At 34.9% G+C, this 26,179-nt stretch overlaps 1 protein-coding gene across 3 annotated transcripts in view; it reads left to right on the top strand.

Annotated features, from left to right (window-relative positions):
• mnb (minibrain) overlaps window positions 1-26,179 on the top strand; it is a 129,579-nt gene that overhangs the window by 46,087 nt on the left and 57,313 nt on the right. The window contains exon 2 of one of the 3 annotated variants that reach the window (XM_067780161.1): window positions 9,271-9,375. Coding sequence is in view for 2 of the 3 variants with exons in the window: in XM_067780159.1 (XP_067636260.1) it covers window positions 20,124-20,340 (217 nt within the window). In the remaining variant the exon portion in view is untranslated. Of the gene's footprint in view, window positions 1-9,270; window positions 10,183-19,313; window positions 20,341-26,179 lie in introns of those variants that run through there. The other 2 variants (XM_067780160.1, XM_067780159.1) reach the window with 2 other exon arrangements.

The following is a 26,179-nucleotide window of genomic DNA, read 5'->3' as shown; positions in this document are numbered from 1 at the left end:
TTAGTGTTTTGTGGTTTCTTTACTTTAACCTGCGTGAGACAGTTCAATTTGAAGACGTTCTGGTTGTATGGGGAAGCGAAAATAACATAAACTCTTGAAAATAGGCCCTTTCCGCTGATCAAGCATACCACGCTTTGCGTCAATTTTAAACATCCTTCTCACATTAGAAGAGTTGACTGTGACTATGCAGTTGCTATTATTTGTGTCTCAGGTGGATTCGATGCATAATAAATATATCGCGTCTCTTGCTATTTTTAGACCATGTTTATTTGTTTTCTACAATTGCTTCTCTCCATATTTCCTCTACATGTACAGTTGCACATTTCTTTAAGTCTATTACACACTTTGAATTGGCGCATGCGCATTATGTTTCCGCTGTATATAAAATCTGACTTTTGAGCTGTTTCTAAATAGGAAAACAAAGAAGGCTGCTCAATAAACCAAAACAAACAAAAAATAGGTAATACAAAGCCCTTTTTATCATCGAAGAGATTTAGGTCGAACTTCTCGCGCTACTTTTAACTTTTGTCCACAAATTGGCGCGACGGCGACCACATGCTTTATCCCGAGTGTAGCAAATGAAATGTCCTATACGTTCATTTATACGCTATTATTCTTACCGTTCAGGATGTCCATATAAGAGAAAAATAGTTGTTATTTTAGGGTATTTTAGTATATTTCATAGATATTTAGGTTTTATTGAATTAAAGTTTACAATTTTCCAAGATTTCTATGTTAGCCGGTCGCGTACTCGTTTTCTACTCGTCAGTACAATATCTTCGGTTCGACTTTTTTAAACTAAGTCGGTAGCGTCGTATTATTTTTCAGAGTAGTAATTTGGTGGTATGCAACAGTATTTCAGAGTACATATTTTATTCATATTTGGCTTGACAGTAGTTGTATTTTACTTAACGTGACACGAGTATGAACAGCATCTGCAAGACAAATTACTATTCGGTGGGAAGCTTTGTATGACATAAATACAATCCGAGTGTTTGTTTAACCACTGCCGAGAAGCGACCCCCTTTAGAACAATTGTTTCTAAAATGTTTTAATATTGCTTTTCATGGGCCTTGAACCAGGACCTTTGGTGTTTTGGGCGAATACGCTACCACCACATCACGGCCGCAAAGTTAAACAATAGTTAACAATAAGCAGAAACAAAGAAAGCTCATCAAGTTAGAAACGAAGACAGTATGCATAATCCAGACTTAGAGTTCGAGAAATAACGACGGGAAGACACTATGATATGAGCTACTCTGAAGGCCTAGAAGGTTCAATGTCATCATACAATCGTATTAAATCGTTCCAGAGATGGCTAGGCTTGTATTTTAATGTTTCTTGTTACCGGCACGTACCGAATCTATATCCGGCAAAGGACCATCAACATAAATAACATTTCCCCAAACTTTCGGGGAATGTCGTGAGAAAAACAACAGAGTGGAAGCGAGAAGCGTTGCTCTAATACAAAGATAAAAAACCTAAGAAATTATTTCTTATTGAAAATTGCAAAAACTGTGAAATGACAGCTTGTAAAATATATATGAAAACAAATATCGCCTCACGCCTAGCATAGCATGTAGCAAATACTCTGCCCTCAGCCTGATAGAGCTCAACAATTAGTGCTTCTGAAAAGCGATGAGGTCAAGCATAACAATTTTGCGGACGCTATAAGGAGCATGGATACCAAAAGTTTCAGTGCCAGCAAAGGGCTCTAAAGGGGCATCCTTTCAACGTGCCAATACGATCGCCAAACACAAGCTCCGATCGAGGCGTAGCATTCGAAACTTGAAAATCAAACAAGTGTTTTTTAGCTCTTATACACATAACTAGCAGACCCATCAGACGTTGTTCTGTCCTAAATTAGGTCTATCTGCATACATTTTAATAAGCTTTTTCCGTCTAACTCTGCTCCCCCCTCACTTTTTCTTAATCCTTTTATTCACTCCTTCCCTCCGTCTTTTCGCGTCATCTATCTCTATCTTCGTCTCACTCTGTCTCTTTCTCAGTGTCCTTCCATCTTTTCTCTTCTCTCAAGTTTTTCCCATTCTTCTTCATCCCTTATTGCCAGGCAAATCGAATAGGACGTATGTAAATAGTTATGTGGGTATTATTAATTCATGTCTTTATTTCGGCTTCGGATGTATATTATTCAGTTTAGCCAGGTTGATGCGACTAAATCGAATATCACAAAGAAAATTAATTTAAAGCTCTCAGCAACAGCTTCCATTTGATATCCATATTACACCCACATTCTAGGGGTATCCGGGTCCAGGTTTTGGCCTATATCTTGAGATCCTAGTCACCCAGCGGTATAAAAATTACTCTGTACTAAAGCACTCATCAACAGCTTCAATTTGATAACCATAATGTAAAAACACATCCTAGTGTTACAGTGATCCACGTTTCGGCCTATACCTCGAGACCCTTCACAAATAGGTATGAAATCTACCCTGTACTAAAGCACTCATCAACAGCTTTCACTTGTTATCCATATTGTATAAACACTTTCTGGGGGTACCCGGGTCCACGTTTTGGCCTCAATCTCGAGACCCTAGTTACCAACAGGTATGAAAACTACCCTGCACTCATCAACAGCTTTCATTCGTTATCCATATTCTATAAACACATTCTAGGGGTACCCGCGTCCACGTTTTCTCTTATATCTCGAGACCCTAGTTACCCGCGGGTACGAAAAATACCCCGTATCAAAGTACTCATAAACAGCTTACATTTGATACCCGTATTGTACAAACATATCCCAGGATTACCCAGGTCCATGTTTTGATCTCAAAGCCCTATCCAGAACGGGATAAAAATTATGCTATGTCTGTCTTCTGGTTCTAAGCTACCCCTCCACCAATTTTCAGCGAAATATGTTCATCCGTTCCTTCCTCTTCAATCATTCTTTATCTGTTAAAAAAAAGCGCCTCAAAATCCGTTGCGTATTTTTAAAGGTTTAAGCATTCTAAGGGACATAGGGACAGGAAAAGCGACTTTGTTTTATACTATGTAGTGATGTACATTCATACATACCTATAAACCTATGCCCGAAGTTAAATAACGCAGCGAATGCTATATATGTACGTATGTATGTGGCGCATCATGCCTCACTCAAAAGCAATTAGCGCGCACAGTTCACAGCGAACAACCACACATACGCATTTTTTGTTAAAAATATTACTTTTGTTTAAACAATTTGGCTGATATAAGAAAGGAATCAAGTATTTTTTTTTTTGATCCAGATCGAAGGTAAATATTTCAAAGTTTTACTGAAAAGTAGCATTTTTTAAATCCATCCATCCGTTTATGAGTTATAGCTGTGTAAACAAAAATTTTATGATTTTTTACTACATTTTGGCAATTTGCCACGCCCCTATAATATATACCTTCAAATTATATTAACTGTACCATCTCACGTAGCTAAGCTTTCAAATGCAAAAAAACCGTTTTAAAATCGGATCATTCTGTGTGATGTTATGTGCGTACATGGCATTTAGCGACTTTATTTTATACGATTTATAGATGAAGCGAGGAACATGTAAAAGGGGCGGAAAACCACATATGGGAAAGAGGAATCGTGCTTTTGCCAGACGAGCTGCTAAAAGTCTGTCATCATCAAGCACACCGAAAAGCCAGATGTTATTAAATTGATTAAAGCAAATTACAATTTAAAGTCAAGTAGTTAACAATTAATGGAAAACGAGCTGGACCCGTGCGCATCTTGCGCAACCAATATAAAAGTATCTCTTATCAAATAGCAACAAAAATCGGCTGTTCTATCAATCAATTAAAACTTACAACGTGCGCTGCCATCTAGCGTATGATAGCATCTGCCAGTAATGCGGTGAAAATATTCACAATAGTGCCATAGTACAAATAGATTTATTTGTGTGCTCACAATCGTTTATTTTTATTAAACGGTTTTATTTAGGTTGACTTGACAGGCAGCACGGCCGTTGTGAACGAATTTTGTAATTCAAATTTAAGTAACTTCCCGATAAGCTACAAGCTCGAAACTTGGAAAATAGTTCGCTCATATTTGGAACACATCATACATACAAGAATAGAAAACGACATATGAAAAACAATCGCCGCTAGGTGGCGCAATGATCGAGTTATTCACAAAAATCGTATTTGAACTTCGATTTGACTCATATTTGAAACAAATAATACACACAAGAATAAAAAGCGACCCATAAAAAAAGCGCCGCTAGGTGGCGCAAAGATCGATATATTCACAAAAATCGTATTTGTGGTCCGATTTTACTCATATTTGAAACAGATAATACATACAAGAATAAAAAGCGACATATGATGCCCGATTTGGCTCATATTGGAACACATAACACATACATGAATAGAAAACGGCAAGGATCGAGATATTCAAAAAATCGTATTTGTGGTCCGATTTGGTCCATATTTGGAACAAATATTACATACAGTCCGGTAGAAGTGACATCAAAATATTTTGGAGTTGGAGGAGGGACAAGCATACGTGGCGCGGAGTCGAATAAAGTCTTTGGAAGGATTATGTATTAAGGACCTAGATTGTAACAAATTGTCAGGAAAGAGGACTTGTAATAATGAGTCACTAAATAAACTAAAAAGAATGAGATATAATAGGCAATTAAATAAAGACTAAAAACTTGAAAATAAAATAATTAAAAAAAAATTTTAAGTTAAACGGTTTTATTGAAAACAATACTTACATGAAGTAATAATAATACGCAAAGCTAGAAAATAATTAGGTAGGTCCTAGGTACTAGTAATCACACTCCTCATCAATCTAGGGCGTTGATCAGACAATTAAATAAAAACGTTGGACGTGTACTTCTAGTTTCTTTGTACCTACAAATAGAAACCGTTTTGAGTTAACCTATCTTCAAGTTAAATAAACACTTGACAACGATTTGAAGTTGGGGAACACATTCTGTCTGTATGCGCTTAGCAACAACGAACAATTTCAAATTCACTAATATCCCAGACCACCATTCTGACGTTCTTCATATAAAAACACAGCAAGGTACGTATATGTACGTATGTACACACTATAAGTTTAAAAAACTTGGGGTTAGTTGGACGGCTGGTGGTTCAGACTCGTCGCTTGATACAAATTATGTTTTTTCTTTTGCAAAAATAAGCATTGCTTTGCGTCACCCAACAACAACGAAGAACTCATTCACTTTTTATTCGAAAACACGAAAGTAAACTATTTAAAAGGCTATAAATAAAAATAAAGCGCGATAACAGCAAAGAGAAATGTCCAAAAATAATAATAATAAAATATATAAAAATAATTCCACGAAAAATCAGTATAACATGTGCAAGAACGGAAAAATAAATAGAAAGCCATAGAAAAAAAGTGGTAAAAACACGTTAAACAGGAGCGAAAGAATGACAATACAGACCGGTACAAAAAACACGCGAAGCAATGAAAAAGTGGATAAGATGAAGATGAATGAACCGAACAAAAACAACCACGAACGGAACTGAAACCAACAACATAAAACCTAAACGTGAGCGATCAGTACGCTTGACAAAAAAAAAAAAAAAAGAATAAGGAATTGGAAAAGCAAGTAAATAAATTTCAGAAATACAATTGCTATGCAGAGCGAAGATCTCGTGCAAATAAATCAAGAAGTCTTTGGAGCGAAATGACAAAAGGGGCCGCATTCTGATGAATTACGGGTCACGTAGCCCTAATTCGTGCAGAGCGGCGTTATACAAAAATATCAGTTATACCCAAGAGAGAGTAAATTATAAAATTATACTTTGTATCTTCTTGCTATCTTGTCTGCTGCTGCTGCTGTTGATATTGTCACCCTTCCCAATACTTGTAAGTTCGTGCCATCTTATTGCTTCTTTATTGTACGCTTCGACAAGTCTGGTTTATTTTAACATTTGCTCCCTCGTAATCACTTACTTTCCACCTCTACACGCTTTGCTTTCGTTTCTGTTTTCATTTTTGTATTCGTATGTTTATTCATTACTTCAATGATCTTGCTATCAAACTTGAGCGTCTTCTTCGAGCATTAACCTTTACGTTGTTGCTTTGGAAACAACAATAATCTTATATTTTATTATGCTAGAACTTGCTTCTCCTTTTCTTCCGCTGCCCCAGTGCAAACATGCATATTCTTCCATATCTTTGTATTTATAATAAACACAAACCACGCGTACCTTCTTTGAGCCACTGAAAATCTTTTAATTTGCTGATTGCGCCAACAGTTGATGGAAAATAAAACCAGCAACAACTAGCGTCATTACAAAAACAATCTGTCTTAACTATAATAATAACGAAAGTGGGGACATCATCACATCAGCGCAGAGACGTCCAAAATGGGCGCATTGGAAAGTATTAGGCTTTTGAGTCATGTACGCATTTTGTTCTCATTTGTATAATTCATAACTTTTTTTGAGTTGGATGAAAAAATTTGAAAAAATTCTGAAAAACGTCTTTGGTAAGCTAGAAAAAGAAGAAAAACTTTCAGCCAATTAAGGGGTCGGGTTCAAAATTGGTCGAAATGGGATGGAATACCCCATATATAGATTTGTTGGTGGTGCGTGTTGTTTGGCGTGGGCAAAAAAGTCAGGCGCATATTATTACAGTTCATGCTATACATGTGTTGACTTCTTACCTACATATATAATATAATATGTACATTAGGGTGGGTCAAATTTATTGCTGAAAAGGCACACCCAGTTTCTGAATATATGGGTCATACTGGGTAATATTGTCCATGGCACCATAGGTCTGAAATGAATTTCGAGCCTCCCTAATTTTGTTAGAAAATTTTTTATCCCAATCCGAATAGCGGCTCTCACAAATAAAATACATGAAAATAAATGTCCAATTCGGATTCGGATTGGGATATAAAATTTTCTTACAAAATTAGGGAGGTTCGAAATTCATTTCAGACGTATGGTCCCATGGACAATATTACTCAGTATGACCCATAGATTCAGAAACTGGATGTGCACCTGAAGCTTTTTTCCCCCGCCCTAATGTACATAATTTTTTCTTCTTGAGTTTTGTGTTCGCTTGTTCGTTGGTGGTAAGACTGTCGCGCGTGCGCGTTGCAGCTGTTCGATTTGCTTACACACTAACCATAATTTGATTTGATTTATATGTTTCAATTGCCTCCTTATGGTATTAGCAGCGCATCTTGTGTGGGGGTTTATGTGGAGAAAAAGCTTGTAAGGAATTATGTAGGTCTGTATCGGAATTATGAGATATTTTTATTGTGGCCGACATTAGTCGTGCTATTTGGTAAAGATAGTCTTCATTCCATCGTCACTTACAGTGGATATACTTCCATTGCTATTATACTCCCAATATGTATTCTAAGATCCACCCTAATCAGGTAAATTTTCGGCCTAAATGCATCCGTCAATACTTAGAAGCGCTAAACAGGCCTCTTTCAAAGCTCGGAAAGGATTGGTCATAGAATAACGGGCAACGATTTCTCAACCGCTTTCTTATGTAGGACTTCCAAGGTACTCGAAAGCCTTATTGCCATGCTCTGTCTAAAACACTTTGGGATACTTTAAAAGTAAAGCACCCATGTGGGTGCTCTCTTATCGCTTATGGTTTTATCTGCTGTGTTTGTTTCTATTAACTTTGTTTTGATGTTCAAAATCTTCTTGCTAAGTTTTTACATCATATTTTTCAATGATTTCTCCTTTGGTTACTTTTTTTGTGTTCCGGTTTCGGGATTGTATACGAATATTAAAACGGTGGTAATATAAGCGTTGACTAAATCATATGATTGATTGGTTTTTTGTCTCAAATTTATTTCTATTGAAATTTACCAGAAATCCCAATAAGTGTTAAGCAAGTTTGAAAATCTGGTTAAAGCCGTTCCTCGCCGAAACCTGAAGCAGAACTGAGAATGCAGTGCTGATATGTACTTATTTAATGAATAAGTGAATGGATTTGTGTCTAATTTTGGAAGTGTAAATTTCAAAGAGTGATAGGGAGGAATGCAATTTGCTTCTTTCGAAAGTGATAAACCATGATGCTCAAGAGTTATTTCATACGCTTAGCGATTCTTTGAAATTCTCAACAGACTTATATTAGCTATATTTTATACAAATAACTAACGTGCATACTACTGTGGAGAATGTTGACATCACTACGCTGTTAGTAAATAGCCGCAACAACAAAATACAGCAAGGAGCTACACTTACTATGTACAAGGCAACGAAGAACATTCCACACACATAACCAGTAGCTCGAAGTGAAGAGATATCTCACTCACACACATGTAGTCATAAGCCGAAATAGTTACTCACACATACACACGCATATGGCTATAAGAAAAATATAAATTACAAATATACATGTATATAGCTGGTAAACAAGCATGAGATACAACTGTTTGCGAAACGACTAGACCTTAGGAGAAATGAGCGAATGAGAAAACCGAGGGTATAAAAGCAGCGCAAGCTGAGGAATCAGTAATCAGTTTGATTTTAAACACGCTATAAGTTGTGAAGTGAAGTATAATTGTGAAGTCTAATTGTACTACTCCCAATTGCAATACTGAATATTGGAGTTATTCATTCAACGGTTCAGCGATTCGAACGTTAGTAGAAGGTGCATAATTATCAAAAATTCCCAGAACTCGTTACACTACCCTAGTTCTTAATTTAATATCAACCGATCTCTCAATATCTGCACTACTAAAAAACTAAAACAAAATCTAACCGTTAGTGATATTACAGAAAAATTACAAAATTACACGACTGAATTTCACTTTCTCATCAACTAGCTTTTTGGTTGATAAGTTTTGAACTTGAGTTCTTATATTCATACTGATGTTGAGGCAGATGCCTCTATCCACTCAGCTCTTTCAATGTCCCGCTGCATGTATAGCTATTCCTTTAATTCACAGTTTGGTAGATAAACACAAATTGTTGGGAAGATTTTTTGGCTCATTCAACAGAACTTGATCAGTGACATTGGTTTTATAGCAATGCTTTATTAGCAATCCTTCCGATATTCACTATTTTATCAATATGCAAATTTTGTAATGTCTCTAATATCAATAACATCTTTTTTTTTAAGCGGTTTTATTTATGTCAATTCCAATGTGAGTTGAGGATTGCTGATCATTATAAATCGAATGGCTTCAAGTTTCCGGTAGTCTGGAACTCTTTATGTCGTTTGCGAATAACTATACTCAAATTTGACTGATTTTATTCTCAAACTACAGCATAAATTGTGTAACTAACTTTCATTTTTTTTTTTCTGTTTCTTTACAGTCAGCTCCCAACTTTAAATGCTCCAAATCAAAAGATTCTTAGCACCTAATATCTTTGGAATATTTTTACAAGTCACAACAAGTTGTAAGCAATTACAATAACAAGGTAACGAAATATTAAATCAATTTGACATAAGGTACTAAGAAAGTACTGAAATTACATAAAAAATTTATATATTTACAAAGATATAAAGTTAAAAAAAAGAAAGTGTTCCAGCCGAAAAAGGATCAAAGAAAGTATCAGTAATTTTGTGCGTCACCGTTAATGTAAAAATTAAGTCTAAAATCAATTAAAGTAATGTTTAAATGTCAACTTTAAACAATTAAAGTTGTTAACGAAAATAAAGTCAAAAATAGTGGAAAACCCAAAGTGAAGCGTCAAAATGTCATCGTTATTTCTGAATGTCAAAATGCGACAAAGTACTTTGCGGCATAATAAAAAACCAACAATTTTACACCACAGTGCAGTGGTGTGCATGTGAAACAACGAAAGAAACATAACATTATTGAAAAATAATTATTAATCAAATAATTGATTATTAAAAGCCGTGAAATATAAATCGACTACAAAATAAATGTCAAAAGTCGAAAATAAAAAAAGTTGTTAAAAAATTTGTATAAAAATTGCTGGCTTTCAAACAGCAACAGTGTGTTAAAACGTGTCAACAAAGCGCAAGCAAGAATAAAATTATAAAAGAAATCTCACTAAAAAAATTGTTTGCAATATCAAATCAACGTACATATTTGTTTGTGTCAAATAAAAAAATCCCCAATTCCCTCTACCGGCGTATTTGCGTATTTGTGTAAGCTAATTTAAAGAATTTTTTTGTAAGCAGCTGTTATAAAAAAAATACATTTATGTATAGAATAGAGGATACCAGCGGTGCCGCAATGGACAAAACAAAGCAGAAATGTAAGTAAAAATATTAATAAATGTTTTTTCAAGTATGTTTAAGAAAGATGTTTTGCTTAAGCATTCAATGAAGGTTGCTTAAAAAAGGAAAAAAATAAACTATTGAAAAAAATAAAAAATTTAATAATATCAACAAAAAAAAGTTTTTACAAAAAAAAAAAAAAAAAGGAAGCATAAAAAATATAAAAGAAATGAAAGAATAAAAACTTTTAATTAAATAAATCGTATAACTTTAAACGAGCAATTCTTGTATATTTGTATGTTTGTATAGCCGAACGATCTTGGAAACGACTCAACTGATTTAAATGAAATTTAGCACAGAGATAATGTATCACCGATATGGGTGTCAAGCGAAAGGTATTTCACTCCGCATTACAATAGGGACATTTGTATATGTATATTATTTGTATATTCGTATATATGTATGTTTGTATAGCCGAACGATATCGGGAAGGGCTCAACCGATTTAAATGAAATTTGGCACAGAGATAATGTATCACCTTCTAAGACTTTCTACCTAGGTGTTGCCACTCAGAATGTTTCACAAGGTTGCCACCTGTTTGAAATTAAAAAAAAATGCATGAGATATGCCGATATGGGTGTCAAACGAAAGGTATTTCACTCCGCATTACAATAGGGACATTTTTGAGTAGGGTTACCATTTAGAGTTGGGGTAGTTAGACGAAATAGTACTCTACTGATGACATGTAGAACAAAGTATGTTATGCGGCATACTCGAAGATTGCCGAGCAAAGCTCGGTCGCCCAGGTACTATTTATTAATAAATAAATTAATTCTAATTAATTAATAAAACAATAAAAAATAAAGTATAAAATTAAAAAATTTTATAAAAATAAAAAAGTATAAAAAGTATAAGAATACAAAATTAACTAAATAAAAAAAAGAATAATGTGTACGTGTAAATAAAAATATAAAAGCAAAAGGCTATAATCTACAAAAAACAGTGAAAAGGAATATAACAACTATAAACAAAAAACTAAAAACAAAAGAACAAATAGGCATCGGAAAATTTATCCATAAACACAGAATTTTGATTTTGAAATTTTTACTATAGCTTTTGTAAACAGCTTACCAAATTAAAATATAAAATATAATAAATTAACAAATTTAATTTTTTCTTGCTTTGATACAATTTTCACTAGAACTATAAAATGCATGAATATATTTAGAAAAAAAGTTAAAGAAATCTAAAGAAATAAATTAAGAAAATCAAAAAAGAAAAAATTAAAAATAGAAATTATTAAATAAAAAAATTGAAAAATAACAAAAACAATTTTCTAAGAAAATTAGTTAAAAAAATAAAAACGAAAGATTTCACTGAAGATGACAACAGACCAAAACCGGTTTGTCTCCAAACCAAATTTGACAAGGGATGACGGAAAATCGTTCCTGTCGGAAAATCAACAAAAAAAAAAAGTTTAAAATAAAAGCTTCAGAAGCAATATAAGCATATTAAATAAAATGATCAAATGAGGATTCACAATAAAATTAAAAAACTACAAATAAAAGTGATAAAAAATTATATGAAGGAGGAATGTTGTTATAAAAAACTTAAATGAAAGCATATTCCTTGCAAAAAAAATCGTATTGAAAAGTAAATTAAGAAATTGAAAAAAAAAAAATGTACTACGTTAAAATAAAAATAAAAAAAAATTGCATTACCTGCCACTGTCTGCTAGCAAGTGCGATTATTTAAAAAAATATTCAGTACTGCCTAACATTGAACTTGAACCTACCACTTCTGAGATATGAGTCATCTCATAATACCTACTAAACCCAATTACAAATACAAATATTTTACGCCAATCCCTGTGAGTCATGCATTGTTTTGCAGTTTTTACAATAAATACTTGTACTCTAATTTTTGTTTTAATTTTAAGTTTGGTGTGGCCTCCTACGTATTTGGAGGGCAAAAAGACTCTGCTGATGACAAAACTGTTAGCTGCGTTGTATTTCACTACGAAATTTGTAAAACTTTTTATACTTAAAAAGGCAAATTTTTTGTTTTCAAGTACTATATAATCGTTTTTTTTTTGTCATTGGTTTAGCTTATGAGTTATTGTGTTTTTATACAAATTTCTCAACAACCCACTTTGGCCTTTTCCAAAACACATTCACCTCGGTTAATTATCTGCCATCTGGCTTTTGGTTTTTTGGTCTCGTTTGGTGGCCTTTTTTTGTTTCATTAACTATTATGTTTTTATATTTATTTTTAGGGTGATTCATGCTCTGTTATCTACAAGCAAGTGTAGGTATGTGTATGTGGGTTTTCGGCAGTTTATTGTCCGTTGTGCATTACCACTACAAATTGTTGCAATCTTTATTGTTTTTTTTTAGTTCTACTTAATACGAGAACATTTTTCTAAATAGGAAAATTATTTTTTTACAAAGTTTTTTGCACAAACAACTAATTTTTTCATTCGCTTCAAAAGCTTTTCAATCTGCACGAACGCTTGTTGAAGCATCAAGTGAAAAATTACGTCTAACACTTCCTGAGGTACGCTGCTCATTGCGCCTGACATATCCAGGCATGCTAGTTTTTTTAATGCTATTTTTGTCTAGCACCTTCCACACCAGAAAAGTGCTCCATACGTTAGTATCGGTCGAATGACTGTTTTGTACATACCATGGATGATATGCGGTGGCAGCCCCAGTTCCAGCCAAAAGTCTTATTGCAGGTTTAGTATGCTGCTTGCTAAAGCACTCTATGATGTCACCTCAAGGTTCATTTTGCAGCTTAATTTGGAGTCGAGTATCAAGCCAAGATATTTGGCTTCAGACGAGAGATTTATTCGTGGCAGGAATTTGCCTGTCATCAGAGTCACTAAGTCGTCGGCGTACGCGATTACCCTTACTCCTATCGCCCTAAAGATTTCTGGAATTTCATTACCTACTAGTATCCAAAGAAGAGGCGATAGCCCGCCGCCCTGAGGTGTTTCTCTGGCTAAGTGCTTGCTTATTGTTCGGCTATCTATAATAAACCTATAAGGTCACCAAAGCTGATTAAATGTGTAAAAATACATTTTTTGACAACAAAATCTGCCATTAATTGATGCTCTTTAATTTATTAATCTTTTCTCATTGTCATGACAAAGTCTACAACACCCACGTCCACATTTAAAGAGCACATTTGTCAGTCGAATCGAAATTAAAGACCTAATAAAAGTACACTATTAACTGTTGAAATCGCTCATCTTTTTCTATTAACCATGATTAAAGCGCAAAAAACGGAGAAAGGGTGAGAATATGAACTATAAGAGCTGTATTTTTTTTTTAAGTTTCAAAATTAAGAAAGAAAGAACGCACCAAATGGATGGTGCTGAAACGATTGCAATGACAACAAATGCGACTAACAATTCAAGATGGTCAATCAAAAAATAAAAAAATAAAAAAAAAATAAATGTAAGGCGCGATAACCTCCGAAGAGATCTAAGGCCGAGCTTCTCTTCCAATTTGCGTCGTGCTCCTCTTGATTTTTCCCTACAAATTGGGCGGACGGGACCTACATGTTTTATGCCGACTCCGAACGGCATCTGCAAGGCAGATGAGTTTTCACTGAGAGCTTTTCATGGCAGAAATACAATCGGAGCGCTTGCCAGACACTGCCGAGGGGCGACCCCGCTTAGAAAAATTTTCTTCTAATTGAAAAATCTTATTTCTAAAATTTTTTTTGATGTTGCTTTGCCCGGGAGTTGAACCCAGGGCATACGGTGTGATAGGCGGAGCACGCTACCATCACACCACGGTGGCCGCACGGGCAAACGTTAACCAAAAAGTGTTCGCATACTTGCTTGAGAAGGAGTGTCAAAGGGCGACAAGGAAAAGAACAGCAAAAAAACAGAAGTGATAAGAATGACAATTATTCTACATTGAGTGTTAAAAATAAATAAATAAAAAACAGAAAATACCTTAAAATAAAAGTATCGAATGAAGATGCAACTCATAGTCTTAGAATGTATAAGGATAAGTATAAAAGATTTTAGAAACTTAAGTGAAGAACTTTTCAACACCGGAATACTAAGGTGCCTATTTATGTTTCGAAATGCGTCAGAATAGATTGCTCCGAGTTGGAGTTTGTCTTTTTTAAAACGCAATGGCTTACATGAAGAACCCAAAAAAGAAAATCCCATTAAAGGAGTGTAGAAATTGTAACAAACTATCATGGGTTCGTTTCACTAAAATACAGGTCTTATAATACAACGAATTTGTTGTGAAAATTTTGGTTTTTGAAAAATCTTACTTGTATTACAAAACTTACATATATATTTTTTTTTGAAACGGGCCCCAGGTGACGAGGCTTGAAGTTGGTATCAGTTTTATAGCTAACAAACTATATGGAGAGGCGTTCAACTTATACAATGAACATCACCACGCTGTATAAGTAGTTCGGTAACTCAATTCTAAAACACCACCGAAGCATAAAATAAAAATAATCAACACATAAATCACATTTAAAGACGCGCAAAACCATTAACGTGAGGTTAGCGAAGCAACTTCGGCGGATCTAAAAAATAACTGCTGTGTATTTTGCCGCACATTATTCGGTAACTAGTTTCGAAGAGAACAAATTTGCCGCGCTTTTCTGAGTGCTTTTTTTGCAACCTTATTAAGTGCTTTCTTTTGATGCCTCTTGAAAACTGACTTACACTTCTCTCATCGAATTGCGTTTAGTTGGTATTTTGTTGCATATTAGCCGCTAATTAGTTGCGAGGAGAAAATTGTGTCCTCGTATTTAAAAGCTTTTATTTTTGGGTGCTTTGTGAATTTAGCGAAGCACCCTCGTAAAAACGTATACCCTTCATTGATTGCAAAGCGACCTGCATGGGATTTTGTTGCGTATTAGGCGCTAATCAGTTGCGAAAAGAAACCGCTAACTCGACGTCAACTTAGCTAAGCACAACAAAAAAACACTTTTCGCAACTAATTAGAGGATAATTTGCGACAAAATACCGACTTAGTAATTTTTTGATCCGTCAAAAATGCTCCGTTAACTTCACGTTCATCGCAAAGCCGGGTGATACACATTTTGTCAGAGCATTTCATGACTCCAGCGACTATGAATTTTGATGTTACGATTGACAGTTCTCGATGATCAATTCTGGGTCACTTGGACTACTCTATATTCTTTCTTTTTCGATCTTTCATTTTCTTTCTTATCAACTCATTTAATTCTCTGTTTCTATACCAATTTCTTCACACTGCTCTAACTAACGCCGTTAAACATTATTTGTCATCCTTTCGATAAACAAAACTTCCCGCTCTAATAGTAGCAATCAAAAGTTTAATTTTGTACGAAAAAAGTAAATGGCAAAGCAACGGTTGAATAAACGGTAAATGTTACATTTAGTTAGATTCGAAAAAAAGAGCGACAGTGCGTTAAGCAATGAGTAAATAAAAATGCCACAAATTGACAAATTGGTAAGGGAAGGTAGCTAGGGGGACCATTTCGCCTGCTGGGCGTTCATAAATATAAATTGACGACGCATAAGAAAGGGGTTCAATGTGCAAATGCTTAGCTGTAAATACTAAATAAAAACATTTAGAAAATAAAATTAAGTAAAAAGTGAAGGGAACGTGGCATATGTGAAATTTTCTGGGAATATAGGGGGAAATGAGAAATAAAATCGTTGCTAGCAGCCTGCCGTTGAACGCTTAACGCATTACAGCTGTTTAAAATTAGGCGCAAGAACTGGCGGCAAATGCCAAAACAAACAGAAAAAAAACGAAAAAAAATCTTTGAGAAAAAAGAGCAACTCATCACACCGCAGGTTTATTGAACTCAAGTGGAAAAAATTAAAACGCCTAAAATTAGGGAGAAACAGCAAAGTGAAATAGCAAAATACGGCAAAACTCAACTAAAAATAGTAAGCAATGAAGTGTGGGAATTTTGCTGCATTGTTTTTGTAGTTGAAGCGCAAAGTCTGGCTCTTGACGCAAATTGCTTATATTTGCTGCTTGACTTTCTAATTTTTTACGTAAAATATCAACGAATTTTTGGCGCAAGCTAAAAGGGATAACAGTAAATATATAATATTCGTTATTTTTACGTTGCTTGTGTTTTTCGTTTTCATTTTATTTTAGTCTGTTTCATTTTATTTGGTGCGTGCACTTACTTAGTTAAAAATAGCTTTTTAGATTGACCTTCCTTTGCCATTTGCTTCCCAATAGCTCCTTCTTATTTTGTTGCGTCGAAATTGATTTTTATTAAAAAAAGTACAACAAAGTTCGTTTAGCATTGCAACGCGTCGCCATATTGTCACCAAACATTTATTTGGCACTTGACATTTTGACTGTGTTGCACCACAACTTGCTTGTAAAGGGGTTCTCACGTAGAAGTGCGAAAAACTATACGAGGGTACATAAATTGTTCTTGTTTTTTAGCTGAAGAAGATTTCGTACTAAGTTGTTTTTTCTCCGTTGGTTTCGTTGATAGTTCAATTTGATAAATTTGCGTAACTGAAGTAAAATTTGAAAAACTTCTGAAAAACGTCTTTCGTAAGCTAGAAAAAGAAGAAAAACTTTCAGCCAATTCTAAAGGGATCGGGTTCAAAATTGGTCGAAATGGGATAGAATACCCCATATGTATTTGGCCTCGAGCTCGAATAATCTTCAAAAAAGTACTATTTAAAAGCCGATAATAAGGATATAATAAAACAAATAAAAAATTGGAAAAACATAAAGTAAATATAAATAAAGCTAATAAAAAATGTAAAAAATAAAATATATTAAAAAAATTAAATAAAAACAGTAAAGCGAAAACATAATGAAAATCAAAATAATTAAAAATAGTAAAAAAAAAATATAATAAAACATTGGAATAAGGAATAAAATTAAAAAATTTAAATTAATTTGATTTGAAGAAAACTAAAAATGATGCATTTGAATTATGCATAATAACGAACTAAAAATTTCAAAATACAAAATGAAACAAAGTAAACATTTCTTTTTTTTTTCTATAAATTTCTTTTATAACATGGCATTAACAGCCTATCAGGTATAAACAAACAATCTAAAAGCTGGTTAAAAGTTTTCTCCTCCATCACACCAGGCAGTTCGCCATAAAGTCGGAAAGAAAAATCGTAACTGTCTACTATTGAAATATAAATCGGTTTCATTGTACTCAAAATGTTATCGGTAGAAATATCGACAGAGTTTGATGGTGAAATAGGCACTGGTGATGCGCTTGTCCCTTCGTACGTAACTCCGTTGTAATTTTCTTGTTCTTCGAATTTTCGCAACCTCTCTAGGCTCGGCGTTGTTGGTGATAATGTGCTCGCATTAATTCCTGTAAATTTTAACTTTTGAAAACTTTTAAGTTCGCATCTTTCATCAATGGCTTGAACGGCGGAGCAGTTCAACAACGATGTTGCTTTTTGTTCATGTATTTTGTTACGTGTCATAGCGCCTCTGTTACGCGTCATTGCGTCTCTATTTTAAGCCGAAGAGTAATGTTATGTTAAATCTGCTCCATTTGCGAAAAAAGGACGCGTATGCTACTTCAGCTCATTTTCGTGATATTGCATAGATATTTTCTTTCTGCTATCTTTTTTTTTCAGATTCACAATTTTCTGGAGTTATTCGATGCCAATCTTCTGTTTCATGTAAGCTTTATCGAGATGGTCCGTGTGTACCCCTTTTCTTACACAAGTCATCTAATGGCGATTCTCTGTCATGAATATCATAAAATAAGTAGAAAAGTTTGAATCCCAAGACATGTTAGCATTCTTAAAGTCACTGAACAACTGCTTGACATATTACGGTTGTTATCGTATTTATGCGTAATGTTGTTAATGAAACATATTATGCATACATGTTTCGGTGGAAAGCAGGTAAGAAAGAGGCGATAATTAGCGTCAGGACAAAGACCACAGTGGGTACTTTTTAAAAAAAAAAAGGGTTGCTAATACACACTGAAAAACGTAAGCTCGTGCAGAAACATTTGGTTTTGTAAAGTTTTAGATTGTAAGGTCATTGAATTCAGGCCATAAGAATTTTTTTCCTGCTCAAACGAAATTTGTATTTTAGCTTATATTAACTTATGTTTTGATACCATTTATGACAATCATATCCCACTGTACGTTCATCGTTATTGTGTTGTTTTACAATCCTTTGTGTACCTGCGCGAAAATAATAATCGTTGATGAAATATTTAAAACGTTTTTCAACAAAAGAACACAACGCGATGGAAATTATGGTAGATTTCAGTCTGAAAAAATTGATGTATTTACTTATGTACACTGGTTCCTTATGCCTTTTTATCTTATATTAAAATTGTAACAAATGTGCCGAGTATTACCAGAGTCTTTACCTGCATTAAAATGCAGTGTTGAGCAATAAAATAGCAGAGTGATGTACTAAATTTATGCCAGTTTTTTACAAAGAAATGAATTTATATAAGGTAGATATAAGTAAATAAACTAGGTTAGGTTATGTTGAAAGTGGCTGCCCGATGGCACACCTAGCCCAGTAACATTAGGCTCGTTGTGATACCACGAAAAGCCACCATAATCTTTCCTCTTCAAACCATTTTGAGGACCTCATAAAGGCTGTCAAGTTCTTGATGTCATATTCTACGACCTGGTGCAGATTGTCCTGAGAGGGAGCTCTCACAAAGCCCTTGCCTGTCCCATTTAGTGGCGGGCAGTTGCAGCTGAGGTGAGCCACTGTTTTCTTCTCTTTACAACTCCTTCTAGGCCATACCGCAAACACAAAATCGGTGGTTGAACTAACTATATTGCGATCAATTTGACGAAATTAACCAAAGGTTATTTAAAAAAAATCTTAGCGGTGATGCCGCGCAATTATTGTATTTATTTTTGATTTTTTAACGAGCTGTGATGACGATTTTTTTTGATTCGACTGTTGAAACATTCAAAACAAAATCAACAATTTGTGCGTAGTTGATTCAACAGCTATTTTCCATGGATAAACATTGACAGAAATATCGGTTGTATTGACTCGTAATTCGGTTGAATTTACCAGCTTTTTCTTTAAGTGACTTTGCTTCTTTTTGTCCATCACTTGATTTAGTTTTTTTTTTATTTTTTATTTTTGTTTCTTCATACATTTTTTCTCAGACGCATCACAGATTGCATTTCGCACTTTCTTGGTTGATTCTTTCACTTTGCGCTTTCGTTTTTTGTTTAAATTTTTTCTTTCTTTTACTTTTTTAATCTTTTTATGCGCGCTGTATTTACGAAATGCAAAAAATCAAGAAAACACACATAAACAGATTTTTCTGCGCTATTTTTGAAGACAAAAACATATTTGGCTGACAGACGGAGCAGCGTTGAAATTTCGTCGACGTTTGTGGTGAAAATTTGCAATGCTCAGTGGAAATTTGTGCGGCACAGAAGACAAATGTGTGAAAGAATAAGTTTATTTAAAGTGATTTTTTTAAACAAATGAAATTGGTGCTAGCTTCATGATATAATATATTTGTAGATGCAAAAGAAAAATTAAATAATAAATAAACAAAAAGCCGACGATTCTTAAAAAAAATAATAATTTAAAAAAACGAATCGTGTATTTTGCATAAAAAGTTAAAACAAAAAAATCTTAAAATAACAACAAAAATGTATACAAAGCGCTTATGAAAACTGAAAGGGACGCAGAACTAAAAAAAAAAAACAAAAGAAGCTAGTCGCCATAGACCACCTACATTTAAACTGCTGACTTGATAAATCGTTTTTTTAAGCAAAAATAAAAATTAAAAAACTTAAGAGACTTACCTCAATGTAAAATATATTTTTATATTTTTAAATATCTTTTTTTAACAAACAATTTTTTTAAGAGTTTAAAAATAACTTCATACCATTTTTAAAGTGACATTGAGTGCCGCCTTAAAGAGAAAAATCCATAAACTTTTCCGATCGAATTTTGTGGTAAAAAAAAAAATATCCTACATCTCGCTAATTGTCATGTCTGCAGCCGCTTTGGGCTACTGGCCATCGCTTGCCACCAACGCCAAACTCAATAACGATTGGGATATGTTGGATGGCGGCAGCAACGCTACCAGCAACTCGAATCACAATGAAAGCAATGGCATTTACGGCGAGTACGTTGAAAGCCACCAAAAATTCAATGTCAGCAATGAATTTGCCGCAAATGGGCAACAAAAGCGGCTGTATAGAAACCGTAGGTTAAAAGATAATAAAAAATTATGTTATATTAAAAAACTATAAACAAAAAAGTTATGTAAAATAGTGAATTGAGGCATTGGCAGATACCGCCCTCTTCCTTTGCTTCCATAGGAGGGTTCCGATATTTTCTTACCCGGATCATCATCTTTCATTCGCATAACGTGGCCTAGCCCGCGTAGCCGATGAATTTTAATTCGCTGGACTATTTTGATGTCTGCGTAAAGCTCGTACAGCTCATCATTAAATCTTTTTCAGTAATCGTCATCGCCAACGCGTAGAGGTCCGTAAATACTTTGAAGAACTTTTCACTCGAACACTCCCAGATCAGCTTCATCTGATGTTGTCATGGTCCATGCTTTTGCACTATGTAGCGTGACGATACTGCTGCAAAACAAGCCTCAACCCCTCGCTCACTCCCCTGCTATACCTTGGTAATAATCCGTTGTGAAATACACGTGTTTAGAACTTTTCTTTTATGCCTATATTTTACAAAAAAATATCAGGGATTACCAGGTACACCGTTGACCTATATCTCATGGAGAGTTTGAGAAAAAATACACCTTAATTTATATATTTTTCACGTACATGTGTTAGTAACTGAACTCCTTTTAAAAGACTCGACCGATTTTGATGAAATTTTGGGTGTGTTTTCAAGGGTATTTGAGGATGTTTCCGATTCACAATTTGGTCCGTTTCCCTTATATTTCCGGGAAGGGAATCAGGGGCTGTTCTCTTACGAATTGCTTGAAATTTCATAAAAGGGTACCTCTGTGGTCAATTTAATATTATGAGAAACTTTTCATTCCGGGAAGTAGACCAGGAACTAACCTTTACTAAAAAATAGTAATTATTATGCGATTCTCTTAAAATTTGACACAGGGGTACCTTCTTGACTTGCTTATTATTATTTTTTATATATATTTTTTTTGTTTTAATTTTTTTTCTATTTTTTTTTTTTGTTTTTTGTTTTGTCTATTAAATTTTTTGTTTACTTATTTATTTTTATTTCTAGTATTTTATTTATTGATATTTTATTTTGTTTCGTTTCTTATTTAAATTTTTTTCTTATATATATTGTTATTTTTTTTAATTTTTTTTGTTTCTTTTTTTGTTTATTTATTTATTTGCTTTATTTTAATTAATTTTAAATATTTGATGAAAGCCTTTTGCTTTTCTTAATACATTTTTCTCCTACGTTTTTTATGTATTTAAAATAAAATTATTTGCGTGCATGCATAATAATTTTTGTTTTTTTTTTCGTTTTTACTTGTTAAATATATGTATTTTTATGAATTTAGAATGTTTTTTGCATGCATACATATTTTTGATTTGAAAAAGTTTGACAATTTCAAATCCTTTATACAATTTTGCTTAATTTGACCAATTACAAAGTAGCATTTTCTTTCATAGTTGAAATATTTTTTTTTTTTTTTTTTGTTTCAATTAATGTTGTTACTGTCAAATTCACTTAAAATAAGATCTACAATGAATTTCGAAATAATGAAAAATACTTAAATAATCAAATCTTTTCTGTATACATTTCTTGACAAAATTTTACGATCGCCATGTAAGCGCAGCTGCACGCATTATTTTGCCAAATTTTGCAAATTTCCCAATTTTTATGTAAGGTACATACATCAAAAACTAAATTGAAAGCTACCGCTGCCCCGCCCACAAGTCAATGCCACCAACCTAATCAACACAAATAATATGTGTAGGTGTATGTACATATGCATGTGTGGGCAAATTTGACGTTGACAATTCCTAAAAGGAATACACTGAGTGGGTGGCCGGCAAATCAAAAATGAGCCATAAATATAAATACTCAGCTGCAAAGCACACATAAGTGTACATACATTTGTATTATATACTATCGCGATAACAGCATAACTGTGCAAAGAAATTTTGGCTTTTTATATATGTATAATTTACTTTTTCGGTTGACATATACGTATATGTACGTTTGTATATGCTAGATATAGGTGTGTGTGTTGCAATTCAATTGCAGCCAAATATATATTCGAATTTTGTATGAAAATTATGTAATATTCTTACAGGTTAAATAATTTAGCTTCCTCATATGTATGTGCGTGGGGCATAACAAAAGTTCGCTTGTTTTATTTATGTATATTAGAGCAAAATTATAAAACTTGACATGGCGAGAATTGCTGGGATATTTCTCTGAATTATCACGACCTATCCACTCATTAATATAACTGTTCCATTTTTCGCTATTTCTTGGTTCAACTATTCCCAAAAAAAAAAATTGGTGCGAAATGTTGTGTTATCATTCCCAAGAATTGCTCCAAAAAATTATTCTAAGAATAGAATTTAAATTATAATAACTTGGATGTTGCTTCGGCCGGAACTTGAATCCAGGGCGTTCGGTGTGAAAAGCGGATAACGCTACCACCACACCCCCGCAGATTGCTGTTCACATCTGCCATTATCTGAATACAACGAGCACGTTGACTCCAAATTAGTTTTGATATTACTCCGAAAGGTGTTAATACTGCACACAATTTTTTGTGTGTGCAAGCAGGGAAACTAAACTACACGGAAGGCAGGACTAGGGGCCAATAAGCCCCTCCTCCATTATCCTTAAAATTATGGGGAGACTTATCGACCTTCACGAGGTAGCTAGCGTTATGGAGAAATCATTGAACTACAAAGAATACACTTTGGTAGCCTTCCTTGACATTGAGGGTGTCTTCAATAACGTTCAAACGGAGGCCATCTGCAGTGCACTTATGCAACCCAAGACTATATTTGCATGGATCAGGGGTAGAAGTTGGCTCAGTTTGTAAAATGGCTACCAGGGTCACATCGCAAGGCGACGTGCTATCGCCTCTTCTTTGGACATTGGATGCTAATGAAATTCTAGAAATCTTTGAGCTGAAGGAACGAGTTTATAGATACGATACTTTGCGGCATTTCGCGAAGGGCAGAGCAAAACTGGCGCGGGATAAACGCAACAAAAACAGGTCCGTCAAGCTGGAAACCCCCTCCCCACGATGGATTCGAAATTTGGTAGGCCAGGTATTATGTGCTATTTATGTGCTAATTTGTTCCCAAAATAAAAAATTTTGTGCTCAAAATTTAAGTACTTTTGTTTTAACCTCATAAGCACTAGGTCAAAAAAAAAAATTTAAATGTGGGAATTATGTGCTATTTATGTGCTCCAACATAAGTCACGGTCTGTCCAGAAAAACAGAGGGGAGACAAGGGGGGAGCGGGGGCATATAATCCCAGACGGAAAAATCGAAACGGGATAGGTGCAGAATTTTGTGCTATTTATGGGCTCGATAGTTCCAAAAACCATTCGTTTTTTTACCACTTTTAATGCTTTTTTTAAAACATCAAAAGTGGTGGGTCCAGCTGGACGTCCAGCTAGACCCCCCCTCATAAGCACTAGGTCAAACAAAACAAGTAAGGAAGGCTAAGTTCGGGTGTAACCGAACATTACATACTCAGTTGAGAGCTATGGAGACAAAATAAGGAAAATCACCATGTAGGAAAATGAACCTAGGGTAACCCTGGAATGTGGTTGTATGACATGTGTATCAAATGGAAGGTATTAAAGAGTATTTTAAGAGAGAGTAGGCCATAGTTCTATGGATGGACGCCATTTAGGGATATCGCCATAAAGGTGGACCAGGGCTGACTCTAGAATTTGTTTGTACGATATGGGTATCAAATGAAAGGTGTTACTGAGCATTTTAAGAGGGAGTGGGCCTTCGGTCTATCGGTGGACGCCTTTTCGAGATATCGCCATTAAGGTGGACCTGGGGTGACTCTAGAATGTGTTTGTACGATATGGGTATCAAATGAAAGGTGGTAATGAGTATTTTAAAAGGGAATGGGCTTTAGTTCTATAGGTGAACGCCTTTTCGAGAAATCGTCATAAAGGTGGACCAGGGGTGACTCTAGAATATGTTTGTACGATATGGGTATCAAATGAAAGCTGTTAATGAGTATTTTGAAAAGGAGTGATCCTTAGTTCCATAGGTGGACGCCGTTTCGAGATATCGCTATAAAGGTGGACCAGGGGTGTCTCTAGAATGTGTTTGTACGATATGGGAATCAAATGAAAGCTGTTACTGAGCATTTTAAGAGGGAGTGGGCATTAGGTCTATAGGTGGACGCCTTTTCGAGATATTGCCATTAGGGTGGGCCAGGGGTGACTCTAGAATGTTTGTACGATATGGGTATCAAACGAAAGGTGTTATTGAGCATTTTAAGAGGGAGTGGGCATTAGGTCTATAAGTGGACGCCTTTTCGAGATATCGTCATTAGGGTGGGCCAGGGGTGACTCTAGAATGTGTTTGTACGATATGGGTATCAAACGAAAGGTGGTAATGAGTATTTTAAAAGGGAATGGGCTTTAGTTCTATAGGTGAACGCCTTTTCGAGAAATCGTCATAAAGGTGGACCAGGGGTGACTCTAGAATATGTTTGTACGATATGGGTATCAAATGAAAGCTGTTAATGAGTATTTTGAAAAGGAGTGATCCTTAGTTCCATAGGTGGACGCCGTTTCGAGATATCGCTATAAAGGTGGACCAGGGGTGTCTCTAGAATGTGTTTGTACGATATGGGTATCAAACGAAAGGTGGTAATGAGTATTTTAAAAGGGAATGGGCTTTAGTTCTATAGGTGAACGCCTTTTCGAGAAATCGTCATAAAGGTGGACCAGGGGTGACTCTAGAATATGTTTGTACGATATGGGTATCAAATGAAAGCTGTTAATGAGTATTTTGAAAAGGAGTGATCCTTAGTTCCATAGGTGGACGCCGTTTCGAGATATCGCTATAAAGGTGGACCAGGGGTGACTCTAGAATGTGTTTGTACGATATGGGTATCAAACGAAAGGTGGTAATGAGTATTTTAAAAGGGAATGGGCTTTAGTTCTATAGGTGAACGCCTTTTCGAGAAATCGTCATAAAGGTGGACCAGGGGTGACTCTAGAATGTGTTTGTACGATATGGGTATCAAATGAAAGGTGGTAATGAGTATTTTAAAAGGGAATGGGCTTTAGTTCTATAGGTGAACGCCTTTTCGAGAAATCGTCATAAAGGTGGACCAGGGGTGACTCTAGAATATGTTTGTACGATATGGGTATCAAATGAAAGCTGTTAATGAGTATTTTGAAAAGGAGTGATCCTTAGTTCCATAGGTGGACGCCGTTTCGAGATATCGCTATAAAGGTGGACCAGGGGTGACTCTAGAATGTGTTTGTACGATATGGGTATCAAACGAAAGGTGGTAATGAGTATTTTAAAAGGGAATGGGCTTTAGTTCTATAGGTGAACGCCTTTTCGAGAAATCGTCATAAAGGTGGACCAGGGGTGACTCTAGAATGTGTTTGTACGATATGGGTATCAAATGAAAGGTGGTAATGAGTATTTTAAAAGGGAATGGGCTTTAGTTCTATAGGTGAACGCCTTTTCGAGAAATCGTCATAAAGGTGGACCAGGGGTGTCTCTAGAATGTGTTTGTACGATATGGGAATCAAATGAAAGCTGTTACTGAGCATTTTAAGAGGGAGTGGGCATTAGGTCTATAGGTGGACGCCTTTTCGAGATATCGCCATTAGGGTGGGCCAGGGGTGACTCTAGAATGTGTTTGTACGATATGGATATCAAATTAAAGGTATTAATGAGGCTTTTAAAAGCGAGTGGCCCTTAGATGTATATGTGAAGGTGTTCCCGCGATATCGACCAAAATGTGGACCAGGTGATCCAGAAAATCATCTGTCGGGTACTGCTAATTTTTTTATATATGCAATACCACTAACAGTATTCCTGCCAAGATTCCAAGGGCTGTTGATTTCG

Source organism: Eurosta solidaginis, chromosome 4 (assembly GCF_040869045.1).
Source record: "Eurosta solidaginis isolate ZX-2024a chromosome 4, ASM4086904v1, whole genome shotgun sequence".
NCBI lineage: Eukaryota > Metazoa > Arthropoda > Insecta > Diptera > Tephritidae > Eurosta > Eurosta solidaginis.
The sequence above is the reverse complement of the archived record's forward strand: the minus strand, read 5'-3'. Positions and strand labels throughout refer to the sequence as shown.